The sequence below is a fragment of the Gobio gobio genome (assembly GCF_949357685.1).
Source record: "Gobio gobio genome assembly, chromosome: 20".
NCBI classification, from domain to species: Eukaryota; Metazoa; Chordata; class Actinopteri; order Cypriniformes; family Gobionidae; genus Gobio; species Gobio gobio.
In genome coordinates this window covers 41,015,344-41,033,491 of record NC_137113.1, presented here as the reverse complement: position 1 = coordinate 41,033,491, position 18,148 = coordinate 41,015,344, and the positions used below count along the sequence as shown (strand labels likewise).

The 18,148-nt window shown below is 39.1% G+C and overlaps 1 protein-coding gene across 1 annotated transcript in view; it reads left to right on the top strand.

The window, feature by feature from the left end:
* Positions 1-3,561: 3,561 nt before the first annotated feature.
* The window catches only part of ace (angiotensin I converting enzyme (peptidyl-dipeptidase A) 1), a 51,825-nt gene continuing 37,238 nt past the window's right edge, over positions 3,562-18,148 (top strand). The window contains exons 1-3 of the mRNA XM_079845640.1: positions 3,562-3,923; positions 16,774-16,944; positions 17,036-17,123. Coding sequence (XP_079701766.1) covers positions 3,714-3,923; positions 16,774-16,944; positions 17,036-17,123 — 469 coding nt within the window. The 5' untranslated portion in view covers positions 3,562-3,713. The remainder of the gene's footprint in view (positions 3,924-16,773; positions 16,945-17,035; positions 17,124-18,148) is intronic.

Here is an 18,148-nt window from a genome sequence, read left to right as displayed (position 1 = left end):
CCTGTCTCAGTGCCATCAATACTATTTTTCCCAGATTGTGCCTGTAACTCTAAAAGTATTACATATATCTCTATATCCTTCATATTCTCATTCTTAATAAACTTTTCTTTTGTAACCTTAATTTTAAAGGCCCTATATGGTTCAGTCCCATAGATATAATGTGGCTCCATGCACAAATTCTTTAATATTTATTTTCTACACCAAGGGATATGAAATATCATCAACATCTATTAAAAATGAGAAACTAAAAGGGATTTTTTTTTTGTCAGGAAGATGCATTGATGGCATAAAATTTGAAAGCATAATTTCTGAACGTCTTTGAAATTTCAGCCAATAAAACATTTTTTCAAAACAATGGCACTAAAAATTTTGAACTAAATGTTGTTGCAACCATGTATGAATAAATGAATTGCTTTTGGTGCTTGGGACTTTATTGGTTATTTTGTGTTTGAATAATGAGGTTAAGAATACGCTACAAGTTACTTAAATATATATTAAAAATAGTTTTCTATTTAACAATATTAACTTACAATAGTGAAAGACGACTTCCCTTTTTTAACACGTATTCCCTCAGGGAGAGTACATGTTTTCTTGCAAGGCTGAATGTTAACAATAAACGTAGTTTGCATCCGCCAAAACTGATTTGCCGAAATCAAAATGCAAACAGTAAAAGGGATTTGCCTTTAGCGCGAAGCGGGAGCGACCAGCCAGCTCCGGCATAGGATTCTGCTGGGTCTTAAAGCCTTCCACGAACGGCTATGTTCGCAAATCAAACAATGATTTGCCTCAAAAGAATGATTCATTCTCAATTTAGAGTGTATGCCTGAATACGGGACAAACTGCGTTCCGTATGGCTTTCATGCGGAACACTTCATTGATGCCTTAAATACGTGACGATTCCGTGAAATACGGAACGGTTGGCAACCCTACTCGTTCCTGTTGCGTGTCCTCAAACTGGCAACCCGCGTGAGCATCGAGTCTGAGGAGGAGGGGTGGGGGAAGCAACTCTCTCCAATATTTTGAATTTGGACTGCAATACCCATTTCAACCACTAGCTGTCAATCCTACATACTGCACCTTTAAGTGTGAATGTTTTGAGACACTTAATTGCATTTTATTTGCAATTGAATTAAAAACGTATAATAGATTACATTTATATTAAATAATCTCTACCCTGCTCTGCCTTGGTTGCTGGCTCTGCTAGACCAGCCTAAAGGCTTGTTCACATCGGGATGATTATCGAACACGTAAAAGTGTTTGACGCCCTGCGTTAAAAACTGCCTGACCAATGAGATTGGCGCTTTTGTTCATGTGCCTGGAGCTGCTGAAGTTACAGTAAAACACGACTTGGTGGCGTTCAAACACAAAACGGTCTTGCCGAGCACACATTGATACCTAAGAGAAAGACGACAAAGAGGGAGGAAGTAAGTAGACGAAGATGAAAATGCAACGAGGCAAGATGAATGTAGAGCTGCTGGTCTCTTTGGTGTCTAAACGCAAAGAACTTTATGACAAACGCCAAAGCGACTACAAAAACCTCGATAAGGGAGTTGTTATGGAGAGGAATTGCAGATCAAATAGGATTCTATGGTGAGTTTCCAACGAATCCTATTTGATCTACAATCAAATCAAAAGCACGTTCGTGAATTTGCACATTCAATCGGCGCAATGCCAATGAAAATTGCCTGGGCATCGAAAAACGCTGGCGCACCCGATAATCTTCCCGGCGTGCACGAGGCTTTGGGCTGCGTTGTGACATCACAATAATGCATTGTGGATCTACCTGAAGTGTACATTTTGAGTTGACTCGCTCCTTCTGTAAAAGTCAAAGGGTAGAGGGTCTGTCCAAATAAACTTCCCTCGCCCACTTGACGAAGTTTAACTTGAAAATGGCGGCGGGGATTCCCCAGAGGGGAAGTGCTTATGGAAGTGTGTGTCTAAAAGTGGAGTTAAGCTTTAGTCTCCGGCTCCGCCTTGGCTCATGCTCACACCTGGTTTCCAGGTCCACTTCCGTATCATGGGCCTGGTCCTCCCTCCCTCCCCCTTTGTCCGCCTCCGCTCCACCACTCTCTTCAAATGGGAGGTTCTGTCATGTTAGCTGTTTCTTGTTTGAACTTTTATTTTTAGTTTGATTTAGTTAGAAACAGTTTTGTGTCTTGTTAATCTAGTTTTCCCTGTGTATATAATCACTAGTGTTTGCTGTGTCAGTGTCAGTTTTCGCTGGTATTCCTGCCTTCCGTGTTCGCCTTAAAATATTCTGCACTTAGTTCCTAGTCTCCACCTTCCTTCCTTGCTCACCATGTTACATTTAAGGGTTACACTTTATTTTCGTATCAAATAACACACTACAGTTAAAATTACAGGTACTTCAGTATGTTAGTCATTAGTCACTTCTTTAAAGCATGACAAAAGATGATTAAACATACATTTAAAATACCCTTTAAAGTTAGTAAAACTTTTAATTTGACTATTATAAAGTGCACTTTAGTGTGTTAGGAAACAAGTGTTCTTTCTTTAAGTACACTTAAGTGGCCTTTTATTTCATTAATAAAATTATATTACCTACAAGTCGTTTTTTTAAAGTACACTACAAATGCACAATCAATACAATTAAGCGCACACTTTTTCACAAGTGAAAATGAACATTTTGTTGTCATTTATTTACTCACCCTTTTTGCCAATACAATAAAAGTAACTTTAATAAAAAAAATGACACATATCAGAACGAGATAATTGCTGGCATTCAGTACACAAAGCCACAATGAATCATCATTTGTTCTTAGACTAAATACATTTTGGTTTGGCCCCTTAGTTCCAGTGAAAGGAACTCTAAATGCTTCAGCATACCAAGACATTTTGGACAATTTCATGCTCCCAACTTTGTGGGAACAGTTTGGGGTTGGCCCCGTCCTGTTCCAACATGACTGCGCTCCAGTGCACAAAGCAAGGTCCATAAAGACATGGATGAGCGAGTTTGGTGTGGAGGAACTTGACTGTCCTGCACAGAGTCCTGACCTCAACCCGATAGAACACCTTTGGAATGAATTAGAGCGGAGAATGCGAGCCAGGCCTTCTCGTCCAACATCAGTGCCTGACCTCACAAATGCTTTTCTAGAAGAATGGTCAAAAATTTCTAGACCTTGTGGAAAGCCTTTCCAGAAGAATTTTAGCTGTTATAGCTGCAAAGGGTGGGCCAACTCCATATTAAACCTTATGGATTAAGAATGGGATATCATTCAAGTACATGTGCATGCAAAGACAGGCGTCCCAAAACTTTTGGCAATATAGTGTACTTTGAGACACTGTTAAGAAGTTTATTGAATTACTAGGCTAACAGTACTAGAAACAACTGAGATATTAAGAAATCATTTTTCTTTCAATCAGAACTGGGTGTCCAGTAGAAATTAGGAGAGACAGGTAGAGTGAGAGCCTGGGAGAGAGGAGGAAGGAGAAAGTAGGAGGGACAGAGAGAGAGAATAAGAGGAACTGTGTGTATCCTCCAAGAGAGAGGGTGGGTTGGGTTAAACTGGCACTTAAAAGAGCCGACTGTGATTGTTCTGTGCCTGATTAACAGGGGGAAGGGGGAGAGAAGGACAGAGATAGGAAACAGCCACTTGACGGGAGCATCCAGCAGTGAGCGTGTGAAGACGGCTCCTCCAGGAACTTTGATTCCAGCACTTTTCCCATTCCTCACGTCACAGCTTTAGTCCATTATGCACCGGGCAGTGGTGCTGCTGACTCTCATCAGCACGAGCGCAGCTCTGAAACCCGAGTGGATCCCGGGGGATTATCCTATGACACAGGCAGGGGCTGAGAGGTTTGTGAGCGACTACAACTCAACCGCCGAAGAGGTCTTTTACTTCAGCACAGAGGCCAGCTGGAACTACAACACCAACCTGACTGAACACAATTCCCAGCTCCAGGTAAAAGTCCATGTGTTTTACAGACATCCAGAAACATTGGTTATAGTATTAAAGGGTACAACTGCACAAAACTTGATGTGATATAATTCACTTTTATTTCCTTTCATTGCATATCGGACTGATTAATCGGCCATTTGGACAATTTATGACAGAGCATCAAACATTTTATGTCTTCCAGTGGGTTTTATTATTCACATTATGGTTTATAGTTTTATAGGACTCTTGTGAAGTTTCACTAAAGCCAAGGGAAGGGCCAAGAACTGTGAGATTACTGAGTAACATTCTGCAAAAGTGTAACAGTTGAGTTAAATGACATGACTAATAATTACAATACTCCCATGTTTCATCACTTTGCTGCTCTTTCAGAGCTTAGGAATGAGCAACTTTGTCTCAGAAAATAGATAAAAATGAGATAATTGTTGACATGAAGCAAGAGGATAGGGTTGAATGAAAATGAATGCAGTTAGCACAGCTCAAAACCTGTGCTTTGAAGAATTTGAGGAGAAACATTTGAGCTGGTGTTGAGGTCTCTGACCTCTGATTGAAAACTGAGGAGTTTGAGAGTTTCAGAAGAAAAATGGGCAATAACTGGGGGGATTCTCGAAATAAGAATCTGAGAAGACTTACACTAAAGACTCCATTTGCTCTCTGTTCAATATCAATGCTGTCAAGGAGAAGCAATTGAGATGCTAAAATCCCATTTGGGATTTTCTTTCCTGTGGTATGTGAAGTGTTGTGCATTCCATAGTGTAAAAGTCCCACTCATGTTATGAAATGCAACACTGTAGAAAAACGTTGCTTCAACTTAAATTACATCAAACTGACTTAAACAAACAAGCTAAATCTTGCACAACTTATTAAAAAAGTTGAAAATTGCTTAACTTATTTTGACGAGTTAAAGCAATGTAAAAGCACATGTTGTCATATCTTGTTGATCATTTCATTTTTTACAGTGTATCAGATCATATTTCTGATTTATGATATTCAGATAAGCCAATAAAGCAATAAACTGTAAATGCTACAAGTGAATTTAACAACCTAACAACATGTCTAAGATTATATTTAACAGTGTTTTTAAACTTTTAGCTAGAGGATGGCCAAGGTTATCTAAATGTAAAAAATAATGAAATATCCAATAACGATGATGCAGATAAAAATGGTAATGATAACTTCTAGTAAACTTAATGTTAATTATTAAAATTTGTGGTTACTCTTTATTTGGTAACACTTGATTTTACAATGTCTGTTAAACACGTTACATGTAGTTACAGTAATTACCATAAATTGTGCTTAATTACATGTAACTGGCGTAAAACACACCCTAACCCTATAGTAAGTACATGTAGTTAATTATTATTACTCAGTACATAACATTGTAACACGAACACTTTAAAATGAAGTGTAACCCTTTATTTTTAAGGGGATGTAGTTACATTGTACATACACAAATACGTACTGAGTAATATTAATTAACTACATGTATTTACTATAGGGTTGAGTGTTAGTTGCATGTAATTATGCATCATTTATTGTTTTTGCTATGGTAAATACATGTAATAACATATGTAACAAGGACACTGTAAAATAAAGTGTTACCAAAGTTGTATCTCTTAAGATCATTTAACGGAACTGAGCTAACACTGAATGCCAATGTGATCAATGCAGAGGCGAGGTGGTCACCATTGCTTTTCCCACACATACGCACGCCTCCTTCAGACAGCTGTCTCAACACTATTTCACAGCTGTCTCAACACTCGCTCGCAGTTTTTCAAATGGATGCTGGCACCGCACTCGCTGCTCGACATCTGAACGAAACCTCAACAAAAAAGGCCACAACAAAAGTTGATAGAAAGCTGGGCAGAACCCGAGCAATGCCTGGTGTGATGTCTATTATTTCAAACACATCAAACGAGGTGATCAAAGAGCCTCCGTTTTTCGGGCATCTATTGAAGGCGGCGGGCCAGGTTGTTGCTGTGAGCGAGGCTCACTCTGACTGCGTATGAAGATAAAGCAGCATTGTATGAAAGCAACACACCCGTCGCACTCATTCCACCGAGAGCGCGGTCACAGGACACCCGGTCACGGCTGCTGGAGCAAAAACAGTCATCGTGACTGTAGGCATCTTGGTGGTGTGTATTCAACAGATGCGTGATGGAGGTTATGCTAATGTGGCATATGCTGATGTTGAGGACTGCAGTGATTTCGTATAAAGCAAGGGAAAGCAGCTTATCTGTGCAAGGGCCATTTTAGAGGAGAGCAGCTTGGAAAAGTGCAACAGTATGCCACTTGAATGTGGACTTCATAATTGGAAACTCTTGCGGAAAGCCATGACTCCAAATGAACTACGATGCTGTGCATACAAACATGGCGCCACCCAAGATGATAATGATAAAGATTTGTTTTAAGCAAATAAAATGCATATTCCAGTCGAAATTCCTGCATTACATTATTAAAAAAAATGTTTTAATGCAGATTTAGGTGCGTTAACATTCCAAATGAGCTTTTCTGTTGATCATTTGAAAATATTTAACAGGGATGCATAAACATCGGCATGGAGAGGAATATTATATGATGGTAATTGGATAGGGCTGGGCGGTATATCGAGTTTGTACGATGTATCGATATATTTTTTTACAAAAGATATGGATTGAGGCAATACTGTTAATATCGACAGTAGTTTTATATGAGCCGGAGAATGCAGAGTGCATAATCGAATTTGTCCTAGACATGACGCATACTTTCTATTAAGGGCTTCAAAATAACTGGAAATGATCTAGTTAACGCGTTTAAATCAGCAGCCGCTCTGAGAGACACGTGCTGACTGACAGACTTGCGCTGTTTTATGCGTTTGATAAGTGATGCTTTCCTCAGTGCATAACTTACGTTTCACTGGTATATTCTCCATCTGTAAATGTTAGAAAGTCATGCAAATATGTCCATTTTACTGCCAGGAGAGGACGGGCCTTCTGCAGCTGAATCTGCGTTAAAATTCAGGCTTCCGTGAACGAGCACCACCACACGCATGCGCGCCAAACACACGCAGCACAATAGAATAAGAGCGCAATAATTCTGACTAAAATATACATATTGCTAAAATATTTGGTGTTGGAGCTACAAGTAAGTGTAATCTTATGAAAGTGACCATTATAATGGGGTAATAACATGTAGGCTACTGTAATTAGTCTGTGCGTTTGTTTTTATTTTCCTTTTTAGTTTAGTGATTTTAAAAAATAAAAAATATTTTTTGTTTTTAGATTGATAGAATACAATAGAATGTTACAATCTTAGAATGTAATGTGATTTTAACCCCCTTTTTGCACATAATATATTGCATAGCCTACATTTATTACATTCACAATATTTGTTTTCATAGCCTTCAATATTAGCATTATTTGTACATTGGATATAGAATGTGGATGTGAATTTTTTTTTTTTTTTTAAAGGAACACGCCAACTTTTTAGGACTTTGGCTTATTAACTGTATTCCCCAGAGTTAGATAAGTCCATACATACCATTCTCATCTCCGTGCGTGCCATAACTCTGTCTGACGCACCCACCGCTAGCCTAGCTTAGCACAAAGACTGGAGGTAAATGGCTCCAGCTAGCCTACTGCTCAATAAGTGACAAAATAACGCCAACATTTTCCTAATTACATGTTGTGATGTGTATAGTCACTCACAGCATGTACAAATAACAAGGTTACATGAGACACAGCCATCTTATAAAAGTATACATACTGGGGACTATATTCTCAGAAGGTGAGGCACTGCTCTACTTCTGGGGAGTGATTTGCTCGCAGCACCTGAGAAGTATCGTTGAAGGCAGTTCATTGGTTCTTTGTGCAAGGTTCATTGTGCAAACAGCTACTTAGTCACGCTGGTTTTGTTGACGGAAGTAACAACGCTACTTCTCAGGCAAATACAAGTACAGTCACAGGTATTTATTACATAAACAGTATAAAAGTATTAACTCATGTTGCATTCCAAGTCTCCTGAAGTCAAACAATATCTTTATGTGAAGAACAGAGTTGATCTTAATGTTTTAAACGCACACACTCCACTCAGTCATTTCTCCTTCAAATGATACACCCGAATCTGGAGCTTGACACAATCGGTCACGAGACACACGAGAGCCAATGCCATTTTACAATCAAAGCTGACGTAATGACGCAATTGGTCACGAGACATACGAAAGCCAATGCAATTTCACTATCAAAGCTGACGTAACGTTTCTTCGGGCGGCAATTTTGGAAATGTGTTCATGATATTCGCCGAATGGAGACGCTGATCGCTTTTGGGGATTTTCTTCACACAAATCAATCGTTTGGCCTCGGAACACTTGGAATATTTGTTATATCCTTTTTTTTTATAATACACAAATGGGTAGGTTTAGGGATGGGGTTGGGTTACGTGTTCAAACGTGTCTGAATAGCGTAAATAAAAAAAGACAATACATGTAAATAAAATTATGCTGGCTGATTAAATTGAGAATCACACGCCATGTCATAATGTCGAAATCATAATCCAATATATACACTCACCTAAAGGATTATTAGAAACACCTGTTCAATTTCTCATTAATGCAATTATCTAATCAACCAATCACATGGCAGTTGCTTCAATGCATTTAGGGGTGTGGTCCTGGTCAAGACAATCTCCTGAACTCCAAACTGAATGTCAGAATGGGAAAGAAAGGTGATTTAAGCAATTTTGGACGTGGCATGGTTGTTGGTGCCAGACGGGCCGGTCTGAGTATTTCAAAATCTGCTCAGTTACGGGGATTTTCACGCACAACCATTTCTAGGGTTTACAAAGAATGGTGTGAAAAGGGAAAAACATCCAGTATGCGGCAGTCCTGTGGGCGAAAATGCCTTGTTGATGCTAGAGGTCAGAGGAGAATGGGCCGACTGATTCAAGCTGATAGAAGAGCAACTTTGACTGAAATAACCACTCGTTACAACCGCGGTATGCAGCAAAGCATTTGTGAAGCCATAACATGCACAACCTTGAGGCGGATGGGCTACAACAGCAGAAGACCCCACCGGGTACCACTCATCTCCACTACAAATAGGAGAAAGAGGCTACAATTTGCACAAGCTCCCCAAAATTGGACAGTTGAAGACTGGAAAAATGTTGCCTGGTCTGATGAGTCTGGATTTCTGTTGAGACATTCAGATTGTGTCAGAATTTGGCGTAAACAGAATTAGAACATGGATCCATCATGCCTTGTTACCACTGTGCAGGCTGGTGGTGGTGGTGTAATGGTGTGGGGGATGTTTTCTTGGCACACTTTAGGTCCCTTAGTGCCAATTGGGCATCGTTTAAATGCCACAGCCTACCTGAGCATTGTTTCTGACCATGTCCATCCCTTTATGACCACCATGTACCCATCCTCTGATGGCTACTTCCAGCAGGATAATGCACCATGTCACAAAGCTCGAATCATTTCAAATTGGTTTCTTGAACATGACAATGAGTTCACTGTACTAAAATGGCCCCCGAAGTCACCAGATCTCAACCCAATAGAGCATCTTTGGGATGTGGTGGAACGGGAGCTTCGTGCCCTGGATGTGCATCCCACAAATCTCCATCAACTGTAAGATGCTATCCTATCAATATGGGCCAACATTTCTACAGAATGTTTTCAGCACCTTGTTGAATCAATGCCACGTAGAATTAAGGCAGTTCTGAAGGCGAAAGGGGGTCAAACACAGTATTAGTATGGTGTTCCTAATAATCCTTTAGGTGAGTGTAGTTTCATCATTACGATAACCATGCCCATGCCCATGTCTGTAAATGACGGCAAAGGTTTCTCATTGAAATCAATGGAGCCCTGTGTGTCGAAAAATGACGCTGAAGGGAACTGACCAAGCGTCAATGTGACGAGTTGGGTGTGAGATCGTGTTGTTGTTTTCAAGGGTGGGTTTAGGGTTGGGGTAGGTACGGACGTTAATAAAGCCTCAAACCACATGAATATGATGCTGGTAGCACAATCTGATAGGTAGCATTATTTGTCAGAACATCACCAAAACTTATAACAGTGAAAACATGGATCGCCTGAAAATTCTGTCAATGGCAGGGAAATGTTGCATCATAAATGACGCAAATTTTGTCAATGCCATGGAAGTTATGCGTCATATAAATGACTGCAAATTCTGTCAATGGCAGGGAAAGATTTAATATAAAGCAACATGCAGTTTATATAGTATTCATTTCCCTTAGCCTGTCCTCAACCGAACCACAGGCACAATGGTAATCCCAAAATGGCAAAATAACATTAAAAACTAACACATCTCTTAATCTTGTGCAAAACCACAAATTAATGTTTCATTTTAAGATTTACGGTCCTTATATAGTCAGTATAAAAGCATGCTGGGAAAAGCACATTGAAGTTTAACAAAAAATATAGTATATCTTAAAAAGTATCTTAGAAAGTATATCTTAAAAGTATAGTTTGTTAGTCAAATACAAATTCCTTTTTGTGAAATACATTAACATTTATTTTGGTAATCTACTAGACTGGGTAAACCCAGCCCAATTTGATTCAGTTCAGGCTGGAAACCTGTACATATTTCTATCCTGCTTCTGTTACAAATTTAATGGGACAAATCACAAACCGGCTTATCCACCTGGCGCGCTATTGGTGGGTTTAACACGATGACGGATAGAGAAGCGATGGATAGTTGGTCTGATTGGTTGAAGGACTATCCAATTGCGTACAGAGTCATTTGAACTATGCCCGTTGATCACGCCTCTTGTGGTCTGATTGGTTGAAGGACTATCCAATTGCGTACCGAGTCATTTGAACTATGCCCGTTGATCATCGACCTCATGCAGTAGAAAATACAGAGCAGACTCCCCAGACCAGTGTTCAACCTTAAAATATTGAGCTTGGTCTGGTGATAGCCAGTAGAGCTAGCCTGATCCTACCAGACTATCATACATTTAATTTGTACAGAGAGTCTGGCCACTCTCCATTGACAAGCGTTTACTTCCTTGAAGGCGGGTTCTATGTTGAAGTTTAAAACTATTGGATCTGCCCAGAGCCACTCTGGATCTGCCATAATTAATCGCTAACGTTTGGTCATGACGTATGTCATAGCGCACGACATCAACGTCATCATTCTCAGCCACTCCCTCTGTTCGCTGATTGGACCGGTTAAAATTTGACCAGAGAAAACCAGAGAATATACTACAATCCCAGACGGAGCACTGAAGGAAAATTAAAATTGAGCGGAAGTACGTCGGAGGGTGGAGCCAGGCTATAGTAGAGCCACATTTGACGGCAAATTTCTGATTTGTGCCAGATGTCTGTGGGAAATCTGAATTGTATATGTAAATGCATCCCATGAGTCTGCATTATTCATGCAGTGAATCCCACAACAGCACAAGAGCTTTCTCCGCTCGCTTTCTGTGGCAAAGTGACCATGTGTATCCCATCATTTGATTTCTGTATAGAGTGAAGCCAGTCAGAGCATGGGGTCAAACAGAATCAGCCTTTTAATTAGCCTCTAAAAATAAAGCTCTCAGAAAAAAGCACACGCAGGCATCTTTAAAAACAGTTTGGATCCTTCAAGGACACAATGAGGTGGAAAACGGGTACAATCTGCTCTGAAAACTCACATTCCATAACCATCAAACATCTGCCGATTAGAGAGAGTGTTTAGGGAGGTTTGCATGGATGATTCAGAGCCAAGTGCACATGACTGAGCTCTAAGCTTGTCACCCTTTTGATGGTGTCAGTCACAAGTTATTATTTTACTTTTTTATGTCAAGCCTTGAACCTTGCACGACTTATCATCACTTTCTTGCATAAACATGACAGAACAAATGGGACCTTGGAAGAAGGGGTGGAAAAACAAGAAGCTAGCAGTCTTTATCTCTGACGAAAATGGAGTGTGAACAAGCAAGTGAAGGATGAGAGATAATAGAGATAAATGCACATGTCACCAGCTTGTTAATCAGTGATGGAGGGAAAAAAACTGTAGAAGGGAGCTCATCTCCACCCGGGTCAACAAAGGCATCACCCCATGACCTAATGAGTGCAACCGCTGCGAAAGGGCCAATGCGCCCTGCGGTTATCATAACAGAGAAGGGATGCTGGGGTCAGACGGTCCACAGCAGGACACGGTATGACATCAAAAAAGCATGACGCACCCAAGACCAGGAAACAATAAACCTTTAGGAGGAATGCATACAAAAAAATGTTGCCGTTTTAACAGAAAGATAATGTAAAAATTATAGATTAAATCCTGTTAATTTGTAAGATGTAAATTATCTTAGTATATAAAAGTATTTTTTTTGGCAGCAAAATATAAATTAAATTCTATAACACAATGCATGTATAAATAAAGCAAAATATTGTTACAATTGTTTTTTTATGATGATGGATCATATCTGATATTATTCTATTTAAATAGTTGTTGATCACTTTTGTTAGGACTTATATTGTAGGATGTTGCACTGATGTTATTTAGTTCATGTTTATTGCATTATTTTAGTGGCATGTGTACCACACTAAAGAATTGTGTGTTTGAACAACTAGTCTATAAAAACTTTAAGCTACACAGATATCACTAAAATTAATGATAACTCGCAGTTCAGCAACTGAATCAGATCTTGCAGGTCACTGAGTTCATTCAGTGGTGAGTCATTTGAATCATTTGTACGTGAATCGGCTATGCTTGTTTTTGCACCCTAGCTCAGTTGATTAATTTTGCAGTACACTGTCTTTATCTCATCACATTCAATTTGGGTGCAAAATCCCATTCATCGGTCATATATGATTTACTTGGTGATGGTGAAGCGCTACCTCTGAAAAGCTTAAACAATAACGCCTCTAAAATGCCTCTTAAACATTATTTTTGAATAGACTGTGCACTCTCAATACATGTTTGTTTATTAGTCATGGTTCATGGAAAGTCCATTTGTAATGAACTTCAGTTATCTCCTAGCCTGGATGCCAGCCGAACTTAGCCCCACCCACAACAGGTCGAGGTTTGAGGTCAGGAAGTTCGGTCTGGACTTGATCCGTTGTGGAGCAACTATGCTCGAACCAGAGCTGTTCGGACCAATCAAATTGTCAGGGCGGGCTTTATAAGATGATGGACAGATGATCAACAGTAACGTAATTATTCACGTCAACAAAGAGCGCTTAGGTTGAATTTGTTCTAATCCTAAACTGAGAACTTGTTCGTATACGCATTCACCTTTACTATTTCTCTCAAAAATGATGATCGTGTTGGTAAGTACTCTGTGTATCCTTAAATTATTTTTTACAACTCCGGCAAAGATTGTTTACACTCATCTTCTTCTTCTACTTCTTCCAGCGTGCGTGCGGTTGAGTTCTGTTGACAACTATGCATCGCTCCGTTGCTCTGATTGGTTGTAGGCCAATCCAATGAGTTGAAAACACACGCAGCGTCCCATTTGGCATACTATCCGTACTAACTAGTATTCGAAAAAATTATTAGTATGTCCCAAATCGTAGTATGTTGAAAAGAGTATTCCAAAGATTCCTGGATGGTCTACTATTTCCGGTCAGAATTCGAAGTGCAGATCGATGCGCACTCTAACGGCTGATATTGCCCACAACCCATTGCGAGATGGACGAGGATTCGATTAGTGGATAATGCGGATAAAAAGTGTTAAAAACTACAAACATGACAGTTATGCGAGTCTGACGGTTAAGTAGAGAGGGTTAGATAAAGGGGTTTGAGTAAACAATTATCAGTATTTAACCTGACGAAAATATATTTATTCAATATTATCCACATTATATTTCACCTGCAGCAGCAGCATTGTGAACTTTTGTAATGATACGTTTGTCCATTAATTTTTAAATGCATCATTATATTAAAACTGCAAACACATGAGAGGAGTCTCTGCATTAAAGACCCACAAATGTCTACATTTCTCTCCGATACGGTGGGAAATTAAATTGAATGTGGAGGATTTGAACTGTGACGATGATTGACAGGGCAGTTTAAACTGTGACGGGATGCATGTAACTATGAGACAGAGTCCGTTATAGATGACAAAGTAGTATGTCCCAAAGCTTACGTACTGTTCTGCTACATACTCAAAAGTATGTACTTTTTCTTCACAAAAAGAGTACATACTTTTAGGTCGTAGTATAAGTAGGCGAATTGGGACGCAGCAACGCTTCATAATCACAGCCCAATGGTGCAGTGTCAGACTCATATTCTGACTAGAATTGAGTATGACAACGCCAGGCTAGTTATCTCCACTAATAAATTGACAAAACATGAATATTTGTCTTAAAGGGATAGTTGACCCCAAAATTTTAATTCTGTAATCATTTGCCCACCATGTCGTTCTAAAACTTTATGAATTCATTTTGTTTGGTCAATACAATAAAAGTCAATGGTCACTAAAACTCTTTGGTTAACAAAGTTCTTCAAAATATCTTCTTCTTAACTATTCCTTTTAGTAACATGTAAATCATTGGTGAAGCTTTGAAATTCTGTTGGGAAGCTCAGTGCTTGGACAAACATCTAACTTCACCCCTATATCCTCACTTTAGTATCTTAAAATGCACAGTCAAAGTCCCTGACAAGATAACCACATTCTCAGCTCAGTGATATCTAACATGACTAAAAGGCTCTTCACAACAGATACATAACTGTTTTTATGACATATGAACTATCAGATGCTTTATACGTCAGCCAGAATTGTTTCAGGTGCTTTCACAATGCCTAAAAGAAATGAGTTCCTGTCAGGATTCAAGGAATTGATGGGATGGTGCTAACTCAGCCACCCCATTTCTATAGTTGCTGCAAAAGCAGTCCAAGCTTGAAAACATAAGACAGAGCCAGAGCCAGAAATGATTATTAACAAAGATTGCACCGAGAGAACTGAAAATCATGGGGAGGGAATGAGATATGGAAACATGACACATTTCTCCCACCTGAGCATCAGCACATTAGCGCACATGCATTAGGCCAAGACTATTAGGCCTATTTACTGAAATATACACAATGAATCAACTAATTGTATTCGCTCTTATTTGATTTTATATATCAGGATTGATCATCTTGAAAAGTATGGGTTACATACCAGAACAGACCCAGTTGGTAATTGAAGAGGGGTTGAAAAATACTTTTACCGTACTCTCCAGCTGCTGAATCTTCAGCGCCACGACAAAATAATTCATATTTTAGAAAAGTTATAAATGTGAGTTTTCAGTCTGTATTGAATGAAGCAACAAAACAAATAAATAAAATACTGTGTCACAATTTCTGTTGAGGTGGCATCCTCCAAAACAGCTGCAACGACTCACAAAAAAAATGACTCTTATGAGCCGGTTCTTTCTCGTGAAGCAAATACATTCAGTGCGCCTAGTGTCTTCTCACTTTTGAATAAAGTAATTTTATGAGCCAATTCTTTATTGTGAAACAAAAACATGCAGTGCAACACGGTGCGATTCATGAAAAATGTCTCTTGAGCTGGATCATTTTAGTTAATCAAAACAGTAAAACATGAACTGCATTTCGATTCACGAATAAATTACTGTTGTGAGCTGGTTCTTTTCTTACTGAAGCAAAAACATTCAGTGCGACCAGAGTCGTCTGATTTTTGAGCAAATGTTTAGTATGAGTCGGTTCTACATACATACAGTACAATGCAACCAATTTTTTTACGGTCTATGAACGTGACCCATGCATTTCGATTCACAAACAAATGACTCTTTTGAGCCGGTTCTGTTTAGTGAATAAACAAACAGACTGTGACTAGTAGTCAGATTCCCGACCAAATTACTCTTGAGCCTGTTCATTTAATGACTAATTAAATCAATAGTTCAAAACAACGTACTGGTTTGAATCTGTCTGACAAATGCTTCACTGAACCGAATCGATTACTGAATCATCATCTGCTGACTCACTTACTGAACTGCAAGTTAGCATTGTTTTCAGAAAAGTTTTACGTTAGTAATAAAATTAATAAACACACACACACACACACACACACAGGGGGGGTTTTATGATGTGGGGACAATGTGGGGACATTCCATAGACGTAATGGTTTTTATACCGTACAAACCGTATTTTCTCTCCCCCTACCCTGCCCCTACCCCTAAACCTACCCATCACAGGAAACTGCACAGTTTACTTTCTGTGAAAAAAAACTCATTCTGTATGATTTATAAGCCTTTTGAAAAGTGAGGACATGGGTAACGCCCTCATATTTCACCCTCTCCTTGTAATACCTATGTCATACCCATGTCATTATATTGTGTCCTGATATTTCACAAAAACATGCCCACACACACACACACACACACACATTCATGTTTTTTGGGGACATTCCATTGACATAATGATTTTTCTATAGGCTAGCTATATTCTATCCCCTAATCCTAAACCTACCCATCCCAGAAACTTTTCTGCATTTTTAGATTTTCCAAAAAACATCACTTAAGCTGGTTTCCTCATGGGGACCAAAAAACGCCCCCACAAAGACAAGACTTTTCTACGGAGAAACGAGTGAACACAAATGTTTCTTGGGGAAATGCAAAACATTTGCAAGAGAACGCAAAAGCATTGCCAAATAATTTTCCTCCCATCTTGTATCATATTCTTTTCTTCCCCATGTCCCTTTAGGGGCTCCGTAGATTTTGGATATTGACATCTTTTTTGTAGGCTAGTATGTCAAAAATTTAATTATGATCAGTTTCATTAAATCATGAAAACTTGAATTGGACTTTAAATGAGAAATATTCATTGTTTCTGTGTAAGAATACTCGCTCCTCTTCCCAGAGACTGTCTCATCAATAATGATTAGATCCATTTAGCACGGAATATTCAGAATCTCTTCACTGTTCCTCCAGGTGTCTGCGTCTTTGGAGGAGCAGGCATTCACAGAGGCATGGGGTCTAAAAGCGAAGAATACATTCTCTGATTCTCTCTTGGAGACCTTCACCAATCCAGACCTTAAGAAAATCATCAAAAAAATCAATGTTCTGGGACCCGCCAATCTCCCAACCACAGAGAGAGAGAGGGTGAGTTGACATACACCACTGAAGTTGTGGAGGACAGAGCTCTTGACAATCCATCGAGATTGTGTTTTGATCGCTCTCTTTGTTTTCTCAGTACAATACCATTCTGAGCCAGATGGACAGCATCTACTCAACTGCAAAGGTGTGTCTCACTCCAGAGGAATGCTGGTCTTTGGAGCCTGGTGAGAAACGCTCCCAACACTTTGTTGATGTGTGTCAGTATGGGTCAAAGTGAAGGTGAAAATTCACGTAGACACAAAAGGAAATACAAGCGCTTGCAATACAGCAAAATAATTATGTTTTAGATAAGCTTGAGGTATGAGCTGAAAGAGATCAAACAAAGAACACTAATCACAACCCAGAATGCAGAAGTGGCAATGACAGCAGATAGATTCGATTTTAAATGGAGAACATTGTTGAAAAGTTAGAAAAGGGCAATTTTGCAGATTTAAAATGTAATGTTTATTCAGCCTTAACAGCCTGATTGCAAGTGTGATATTGCTTTTACAAAACAGTAAACAAGATTAATATTAAGTAATTTATTCATTTTTGTTCAGCCAACAAAATCTCTAAGAACACACAGTAGATTTAAAGGAACACGCCGACTTTTTGGGACTTTAGCTTATTCACCGTATCCCCAGAGTTAGAGAAGTCCATACATACCATTCTCGTCTCCGTGCGTGCCATAACCCTGTTTGACGCACCCACCGCTAGCCTAGCTTAGCACAAAGACTGGAGTTAAACGGCTCCAGCTAGCCTACTGCTCAATAAGTGACAAAATAACGCCAACATTTTCCTATTTACATGTTGTGACGTGTATAGCTACATCGTGTAGCCTACACTGCAAAAAATACTTTTCTTGCTTAGTATTTTTGTCTTGTTTTCAGTCCAATAATCTAAAAAATCTTACATTAAGAAGCATTTACTAGACAAGCAAAAGTTTTTTCTTGGTTTGGGGGAAAATAACTCAAAATGAAGTTATAAAATAATCTGCCAATGGGTAAGCAAAATAATCTTAATTCAAACAGAAAACAAGATTATTTTGCTTACCCCATTGGCAGATTATTTTGCTTATTTTAAGCAAAAACTCCCTTAATTTTGAGTTATTTTCCCCCAAAACAAGAAAAAACTTTAGCTTGTCTAGTAAATGCTTCTTAATGTAAGATTTTTTAGATATTTGGACTGAAAACAAGACAAAAATACTAAG